General features: G+C 46.3%; 1 protein-coding gene across 1 annotated transcript; it reads left to right on the top strand.

Moving 5' to 3' along the window:
- The first annotated feature begins 6,020 nt into the window (after positions 1-6,020).
- Positions 6,021-7,328, top strand: LOC138367516 (LWamide neuropeptides-like). The gene is made up of 2 exons (XM_069329200.1): positions 6,021-6,099; positions 6,736-7,328. Exons 1-2 carry the CDS (start codon positions 6,021-6,023, stop codon positions 7,326-7,328), a joined length of 672 nt encoding a protein of 223 aa, XP_069185301.1.
- The last annotated feature ends 2,672 nt before the right edge of the window (positions 7,329-10,000 follow it).

Below are 10,000 nucleotides of genomic sequence, written 5' to 3'. Positions count from 1 at the left end.
AATGTATCTTGAGAATGGACGGCCTTATCAATCCCCTTCTTGAGCCGGACTGGTGGCAGCTGAGCCGCCAGCAGCATCCTGATCGGTACTTCAAAAGAACGCAAATATCATTCAAGATTACACTATTTCATGAGATAAATCTCTCTTTCCCTTTATATAACGCGTCCTATCAGAGATAAAGAGAGCGAGAAAGTGATAAGGAGAGGACTTGGACTGATAATGTATATTAATTCAATAAGTTCCAAAAAGGAGTAATATATATATATATTATATATATATATATATATATATTATAATATATATATATATATAATATATATATATATATATATATATATATATATATATACATATGCGAACAAGCCTGAATGGTCCCCAGGACAATATGCAACTGAAAACTCACACCCCAGAAGTGACTCGAACCCATACTCCCAGGAGCAACGCAACTGGTAACTACAGGGCGCCTTAATCCACTTGACCATCACGGCCGTCAAAAGGAAGTGATAGCCAAGGCTATTTGAGCCACTTCCCCGACGGCAACTCGGATGGTAATCTTGGGCATAGCATTTCACCAAATCACCTCATTCTTTGGGGCACACGTGAGGAACACAAATGCGAACAAGCCTGAATGGTCCCCAGGACTATATGCGAATGAAAACTCACACCCCAGAAGTGACTCGAACCATACTCCCAGGAGCAACACAACTGGTAACTACAGCGCCTAGTTCGAGTCACTTCTGGGGTGTGAGTTTTCATTCGCATATAGTCCTGGGGACCATTCAGGCTTGTTCGCATTTGTGTTCCTCACGTGTGCCCCAAAGAATGAGGTGATTTGGTGAAATGCTATGCCCAAGATTACCATCCGAGTTGCCGTCGGGGAAGTGGCTCAAATAGCCTTGGCTATCACTTCCTTTTGACGGCCGTGATGGTCAAGTGGATTAAGGCGCCCTGTAGTTACCAGTTGCGTTGCTCCTGGGAGTATGGGTTCGAGTCACTTCTGGGGTGTGAGTTTCATTCGCATATAGTCCTGGGGACCATTCAGGCTTGTTCGCATTTGTGTTCCTCACGTGTGCCCCAAAGAATGAGGTGATTGGTGAAATGCTATGCCCAAGATTACCATCCGAGTTGCCGTCGGGGAAGTGGCTCAAATAGCCTTGGCTATCACTTCCTTTTGACGGCCGTGATGGTCAAGTGGATTAAGGCGCCCTGTAGTTACCAGTTGCGTTGTTCCTGGGAGTATGGGTTCGAGTCCCTTCTGGGGTGTGAGTTTTCATATATATATATATATATTATATTATAATATATATATATAATATAATATATATATATATATATATATGCGAACAAGCCTGAATGGTCCCCAGGACTATATGCGAATGAAATAATAATGAAATTATATATATTATATATATATATATATATATATACATATATATAAATATATATATATATTTATATATATATATATATATATATATATATATATATATATAAAACATTCTAAGAACGAAATTAAATTGAAATATAAAATGGACATAAATGAATGGATTAAACTGATGGATAAATTGATAACACAACAAACATATATTAGCCAAACAACAACTCTATACAAATAATGTGCCACAAAGTTCATTACGTCCCTGAGAATGTTCGCTTGATTACTTCATTAACAGTCAAAGAGTTCGCTAGTTCACTCAAACACGCACTTAAACCTACATATAAACATCAACTACCTCATACTCTTAATTACATTACATTGAGGACATACCATATTGGTTTTAAGATCTATTTAGGTATGAGACTGATGGCTCCCCGGAGGGACGCTCAGTTGATGCGACCCACCAACGTTATAAATGCAACCTACTATGGACAGTAACGGGTCACAAATATATATTCTACGTTTTCTAAGCATAGGACTCGATAAGTTAGGAGGGTTAATGCTTGGGTTCGTCCGTTTCTGTGTAGCTTAGGAGGTGGGATACAGAGTGACGAGTCAGGATAACAGGCGTATATACAGCCAACTGCCCCCCCCCACATCCTCCCAGGATGTATCCGTCAACAGGAGTAAGATGGATACGATTAACGAATAATAATGGATACTATCGCGAAGGTGTCGTGAGGGAAACACAACACTGAAGGGATCACTACACTTCAGTGGATTTAAGTGGGAGAAAGATGAAGTAAACTGGTGAGTTGATGGAACTTAACATTCTCTCAAGACCACAAGAGAGCACATAGAGTACTCCTAATGTGTGTGTTTGTCCTGTAGACGAGAGTTCGATCCCATACAACCCCCGCCGCTTTCTCCAAACAGTGATTAGTGTAAATTTGGTGAGCATTTGTAAAAGTATTTTCCCGATCATCCCACCTAAATAGCCGCCCTGATTCCCTGATTTCATTCTCATCCCGTCCTCATTCCAGCGCCTGCCTGGGTTGACCTCATTCCCACTGACGTCTTCTTTCACCTCATTCACGCGTCGACCTCATTACAAATAAACTTCATTAGTTTTGTTTTCGTCAGTTCTGTCTTTCAATTTAATTCTGTTCTTTCATCATCCTAAAAATTATTTATGCTAGAGCGAGAAGAGGAGAGAGTGATGAGGAGAGACTGATAAAGAGTGAGGGGAAAAGAGAATGAGGAGGGAGAAATACAGGTGGAGAGAAAGGGAGAGAGTGAGAGAGATATGATAGTTCCCCATGTGATAGTTTCAAAGCACATCTCATGAATAAAAACAAGTCTCTAGGTGCAGGCCTCAGATGAGCTGAGGTACAATAACAGCTCTTGCTTGGCTTCACTAGGTACGTCATCTGACAGCCTTATAAACCCCTAGTCTTAGTTTTAGAGAGAGAGAGAGAGAGAGAGAGAGAGAGAGAGAGAGAGAGAGAGAGAGAGAGAGAGAGAGAGAGAGAGAGAGAGAGAGAGAGAGAGAGAGAGAGAGAGAGAGAGAGAGAGAGAGAGAGAGAGAGAGAGAGAGAGAGAGAGAGATAAACAATACGTCTGACGTCAAAGTGTCAAGCATGCAGACGACGACTCAACAATCTCTCGCCTGAGAGTGTAAGTGGCTGTGACCTGATTGGCTGCGAGAAAAAGAGAGAGAGATAAAGGTTGAAGAGGATATCTTAGAGGTGATATGAGACAAACTAAGAGCTGGGAGATGAAGACGGAATAGAAGGAATTACAGCCCAACCATTTGGATCATCAAGGATCGAACCCCGGCATTACAAAAAGCAAATCCGTCACTGTACCGAGCAGCAGTATCAATAAATGGAAATAACTATAAACATTGCAGCTCATCTTCCTAAAATTAAAGTACTTATAGTAACGATGTGGTCGATTGTAAAAAAAATGGACACGATGGACCAATAGAAAGTAGGAAAAGTGAAAAGTAAAAAAAAAAACTATTTTTTTTTTTTTTTGCTAGTGAAACCTAACCTAACCATCCTACATCCTAACCAGATACACGCTATTTGTGGCCCTAATATAGCATATATGCGCTATACTACGCCTAGGAATATTTCAGTTTGGTTTTATAGCTTAATTTTTCCCAGACTCTATAAAATAAAGCCCAATTTTACTTTATTTCTCGTCAATATTTGTACGATCTTCCACAGTTCCCCCCCCCTCCCCCCCCTCCCCCCCTCCCCCCCCCAAAAAAAAAATACTATCTTATCAGGGGGAACGGGTTGGAACATCCACAAGTTATTCCCAGACCAAAAAATCCCACATCAGTAGAAGACTAAACTATTGTTTTGTATGTCACTGTTCTGCCCAGTCACTGGCACTGTGACGGGGGCTGAATTCCAACGTGAGCGGCGGGAAATGGATACATGACTAAAATATATATATTTTTTGGTTTAGAGATTTGTGCGTTGGAGTTTATTTAGTAAGTGTGTGTGTGAGTGTGTGAGTCTGGGTTGGTGAGGTAATGAGTAGGTGAGACTGTGAGTTGATGATTCTGTGAGCCTGAAATGATGAATCTGTGAGTTGGTGAGTCAGTCAACACAGACACTGTATTTGATGCTGGAGCGTCTACAATCGGTGACTTACGACGCCTTCACCCGAGTCCTTGGGGGAGTCTTACCTAAACTTGGACTGGCTTCAGGAGAGCCTCGACCAGAGTTCCTGTGATTCAAGTAGAAATCCGGTTGTTTAACTATTACCAGGTCAGGGTGGTCCAGTGGCTGGCGTCAGCGGCTTGGGCTTTCTTGGTCGTGGGTTCGAGTCACCTCAGAGCTCCAGTGATTTTATTATTATTATTATTATTATTATTATTATTATTATTATTATTATTATAAATAGCATTAGTATCATTATTATTATCTCTATAAAATAGAAAGTATGTGTGTCTACTTGTTTGTGCAAGGTTGGAGTCCAGACACGTGAGGCTAAACTCACCAACTTTGCATGATGATTGATGGGTGGAAGGGGACTGACGTAGGTGGGAGAGGATCGGCCTAAATGCATCTCTTAAGATTAGTTGGCACTCCCTTGCGATCCCCCGTCGAATCCCATGAATTGAAGACTCTATTTTTTTGTGCCCAGAGCATTTTTCAGCAGTATATAGTTTTTCGTTATATCGTAAATTCTGAGAGAGAGAGAGAGAGAGGAGCTAGAGAGAGACTGAGATCGAGAGAGGAGAGATAACGAGAGGAGAGAGAGAGAGACGAGAGAGAGAGAGAGAGAGAGACCGATGACGAGAGAGAGTCTTAGAGAGAGAGAGAGAGAGAGAGAGAGAGAGAGAGAGAGAGAGATGAGAGAGAGAGAGAGAGAGAGAGAGAGAGTCAGACAAGACAAACAGACAGACACCATTCACACACATGTATTCACTAGTTGCAAACACAAACTAGGTGAATACACACACACACACAGGCAGAGACAGAGCGGGAGAGAGAGGCAGAGATTTCTCTGCTTCTGAAGAAGTCATATATAGTTCCAGACCACAAGAGAAGGAGGAGGAGGAGGACAGGAGAGTGTTGAGGAACCACAGACGAGCATCACTGCTGCCAGTTACTCCCCACTCTCCCGAGACACTAATCTCCCAATAATAAGAGACTTTTACTAGTCATCGGTTACTGCGTAGTGGACAGTAGTAGGCTTCAGGAAAAGTCGTTCTGCTTCGGTTATCTCCTTGAATCTACCCACTGATTGGCGTGTCACTGAATGAATCCACGAGCAGCTACGTTATTAGCAGCTTTTGCCGTTTGTTGCTGTTGTCTACGTTGCTTTTGTCTACGTTGTTGCTGTTGCCGTTTCCTGTGATTGGGTGTGGCACCCGGGCACTGCTGGTTCAGCTGGATGTCTCTCATTCGACAGCTAATCAGGCACACAGCCTTGGAGGACGGGGCTCTAGGAGCAGTCTTCAATGGAGCAGACTGTGTAAGCCACTCAGATGGTGTAAAGTGGTGGCGGGTCTAGAGCGCAGGGAGAGAGAGAGCCTTCCGACGCTTCAGTCATCTTCTGTAAACACCTGATAGAACGTAGAGACAACGTAGTGTCTTCTCCAAGCTTCTTCTTCTTCTCTTTTTTTCGTATGCCTTTCTAATCGCTATTTATTCCTCCTGTCTTCCACATATTTTCATCTTCCTTCCTCGAGTTGTTCTTATTCTCGTCTCATTCTACTTATCTTCTCTTCCTCTTCATGTTCCTCTTCCTCCCGTTCTCTTCTATTCCTCGTCCTCTTGCTTTCTCTTTCTTTTCTTGTTGAACTAATCAGAAATATCACACGACTTGATAATGGTCCAGGACGGATCAAAACGTCGTCGTTCCTTCACTTTCTGAAGTGTAACTTGGTTAACTTATCAGAAAAGTAATCATTACCAACACCACAGATGTGCTGGTTCTTGCCACCGTATCAACCACCACTTAAAGGCCCACCCATTAATCCCATTCATATGGATATCGCCCTTATCTTATCGGCGGCACCTCGCGGACACCCGACCTGCGTCCGGCCAGGCGAGAGGGGCAACAGGAAGAGTTTGTGACTGGTCCGCCGCTTCTGAAGTGTCAATCTGGTGCCTCGATGAATAAACTCATTGATCTTCAATACGAGTACCAGAGAGCGAACATCAGGGAGGCTGAGCAAAGGTCAGAAACCTTTGGTTTGTACCAGTACAGGGAGGGGTCGTGGAGGCCAAAGTGCAGTTAGATGTACCTTTGATGGTACCAGAGCAATGGTCTTTGAGGCCAAAAGTGGGGTCAGATGTATTTGATTGTGCCAGAGCAAAGGTCAGAAACCAGATACATTTGGTTGTGTGGTCGTTGGACGCGTGTTTTCCATTATTAAAAAAAGAACTTGGATGAAAATTTTGATTTTTTTTTAATGATGAAACCTTACAACAATTGAAAATAATAACTCCCATTATAGGGACAGGAAGCCTGTACTTAGACATATCGAGCAACCCCCCCACCCCCGCTCCCAGGGCCAACTACTGACCTTCTGTAAGGTGCAACTCACAACAGTTGGCTAACTCCCGAGTACCTATTTACTACTAGGTGATCAGAGCCATCAAGAGAAAGGAAACGTGCCCAACTGTTTCTGTCCATCCAGCGGTACATCGACTACGAAACGTGGAGGCAGACTAATGTTCGCGTTAGACGACCAAGTGGCACAGATACAGTACACCACCTCTATTTCACGAGTCATTTGTGTTACCAATTAACTGTAATGTTATTTGTAGTTCGATTTCACTGAGTGTTTGTCAGAAAGATATTTGTTATTGTGGTCTTGCCACTAGGCCCCCAGCCTTGTGGCAAGGTCTCCAGTCTTGTGGCAAGGCCTCCAGCCTTGTGGCAAGGCCTCCAGCCTTGTGGCAAGGCCTCCAGCCTTGTGGCAAGGCCTCCAGCCTTGTGGCAAGGCCTCCAGCCTTGTGGCAAGGCCTCCAGCCTTGTGGCAAGGCCTCCAGCCTTGTGGCAAGGCCTCCAGCCTTATGGCAAGACCTCCAGCCTTGTGGCAAGGCCTCCAGCCTTATGGCAAGACCTCCAGCCTTATGGCAAGACCTCCAGCATAGTGGCAAGGCCTCCAGCCTTGTGGCAAGACCTCCAGCCTTGTGGCAAGGCCTCCAGCCTTATGGCAGGACCTCCAGCCTTGTGGCAAGGCCTCCAGCCTTATGGCAAGACCTCCAGCATAGTGGCAAGGCCTCCAGCCTTGTGGCAAGACCTCCAGCCTTGTGGCAAGGCCTCCAGCCTTATGGCAAGACCTCCAGTCTTGTGGCAAGGCCTCCAGCCTTATGGCAAGACCTCCAGCCTTGTGGCAAGGCCTCCAGCCTTGTATCAAGACCTCCAGTCTTGTGGCAAGGCCCCCAGCCTTGTGGCAAGGCCCCCAGCCTAGTGGCAAGGCCTCCAGCCTTGTGGCAAGGCTCCCCCAGCCTTGTGGCAAGGCCTCCAGCCTAGTGGCAAGGCCCCCCAGCCTTGTGGCAAGGCCCCCCAGCCTTGTGGCAAGGCCCCCCAGCCTTGTGGCAAGGCCCCCAGCCTTGTGGCAAGGCCTTCAGCCTTGTGGCAAGGGCTCCAGCCTTGTGGCAAGGCCTCCAGCCTAGTGGCAAGGCCCCCCCCCAGCCTTGTGGCAAGGCCCCCCCAGCCTTGTGGCAAGGCCCTCCCAGCCTTGTGGCAAGGCCTTCAGCCTTGTGGCGTAGTGCAAGTCTACAAGACCTCGATCATTGGTGGACTTGGGGGTGAAGTTCTTCAATCTTGGACATAGACACGGGTCCTTCACTCCCACAAGGACATGAACACGGGTCCTTCACTCTCACAAGGACATGGACACGGGTCCTTCACTCCCACAAGGACACTCAGGCCCTTTATAACAAAAGGGCCTGAGTGTTATAAATTAAGGGTAGTTAGCCATAGGTCAACCATTGTTCCCGTGCACAAGTACCCGGGGACAATGGGTGACCGTAGACAAATTACCGGCTTTCTACTGCTGAAGAGGCTGTAAGAGAGAATGGCCCTCAGGAAAATTCAGGTAATTCATTATTTAAAGCGAATGAGTCAGGGGAAATGAATAGCCACGAGTTTAATAGTCCCCCCTTAAAAAATGATAGAAAATTATAGAGTTGTAAGGGTAGACACTAGGAAACAAGTAGCTTTGGGTAACTTAATCAAACTGCTGATCGCCGTTTTCTCAGAGAATGGTCACCCTCGGCCAACGACTAAGGTAGCCTCATGATGCATCCCCCACAAGAGTTGCTTAATTCCCAGGTAGCAGTTTACGGTAACAGTTTACTGCCGGGTGAATAGAGGCATCAGGTGTAAGGAATCGTGCCCAGACAACTTGCTCTGCCTGGAATATTCTCCTTCGTGCAGAGGAGGCCTATATTCAAATATTTAAATATAGGCCTATCCCAACGCCTATATTCAAATATTTTAGAGTTAAATAGAACTATATACAACACCTAATGCCCCTGTTCACCTAGCAATAAGCAGGTACTCAGGAGTTAGTCAGTTTGTTGTGGACCTCGAAAAATAACCTAACATGTATGAATACACTCTGGCTTCCTGTCCCCAGATACAATTAATTACAAGTATAATTAATTATTATTAAATTACGTTCTGAGTTCTTACATTAGCGTAAGGTAAGATTACCATAAGGTTCTTTTTTACTGAAAATGTCCCACCGTTTGGTCCTTATATCACTCCGGGAGGAATGTTTTTAATATCCAAAGGTCAGGAATTTTACACTGTAGTTATACCATTCTGAATAGCACTACCACCATCACCACCACCACCATCACCACCATCACCACCACCATCATCACCACCATCACCACCATCACCACCATCACCACCATCACCACCACCACCACCATCACCACCATCACCACCACCACCATCACCACTACCACCATCATCACCACCACCATCACCACCACCACCATCACCACCACCATCACCACCACCACCACCATCACCACCATCACCACCACCACCACCACCATCACCACCATCACCACCACCATCACCACCACCACCATCACCACCACCACCATCACCACCACCACCATCACCACCATCACCACCATCACCACCATCACCACCACCATCACCACCACCATCACCACCATCACCACCATCACCACTACCCCCATCATCACCACCACCATCACCACCATCACCACCACCATCATCACCACCATCACCACCATCACCACCATCACCACCACCACCACCATCACCACCATCACCACCACCACCATCACCACTACCACCATCATCACCACCACCATCACCACCACCACCATCACCACCACCATCACCACCACCACCACCATCACCACCATCACCACCACCACCACCACCATCACCACCATCACCACCACCATCACCACCACCACCATCACCACCACCACCATCACCACCACCACCATCACCACCATCACCACCATCACCACCATCACCACCACCATCACCACCACCATCACCACCATCACCACCATCACCACTACCCCCATCATCACCACCACCATCACCACCATCACCACCACCATCACCACCATCACCACCACCATCACCACCATCACCACTACCACCATCATCACCACCACCATCACCACTACCACCACTACCACTACCACCATCACCATCACCACCATCACCACTACCACCATCATCACCACCACCATCACCATCACCACCATCACCACCACCATCATCACCACCACCACCACCACCATCACCACCACTACCACCATCACCACCACTACCACCACCACTACCACCATCACCATCACCATCACCACCACTATCACCATCACCACCACGCCCTAGTGACAGTTAGTCACTCAACAGCGGCGTCACGCTGCACCCACAGTAAGCAAATTGTGGACACATCGCTACTGGACGGTAGAGCGACGGTCTCTCTACCTGCAGGTCGGCGTTCAATCCCCGACCGTCCAAGTGGTTGGGCACCACCCCTTCCCCCGTCCCATCCCAAATCTTTATCCTGACCCCTTCCCAGTGCTATATAGTCGTAATGGCTTGATGCTTTCTCCCGATAGTTCCCTTCCC

Source organism: Procambarus clarkii, chromosome 22 (genome assembly GCF_040958095.1).
Source record: "Procambarus clarkii isolate CNS0578487 chromosome 22, FALCON_Pclarkii_2.0, whole genome shotgun sequence".
Taxonomy (NCBI): domain Eukaryota; kingdom Metazoa; phylum Arthropoda; class Malacostraca; order Decapoda; family Cambaridae; genus Procambarus; species Procambarus clarkii.
This window is presented reverse-complemented; position numbering and strand designations above follow the sequence as displayed.

Excerpts from the sequence above, each read along its gene's own strand:
- LOC138367516 (XM_069329200.1), top strand. The coding sequence starts at position 6,021 with ATGAATAAACTCATTGATCTTCAATACGAGTACCAGAGAGCGAACATC. Across the intron at positions 6,100-6,735 it reads GCAAAGGTCAGAAACCTTTG|GCCCCCAGCCTTGTGGCAAG; the intron begins GTTTGTACCAGT and ends TCTTGCCACTAG.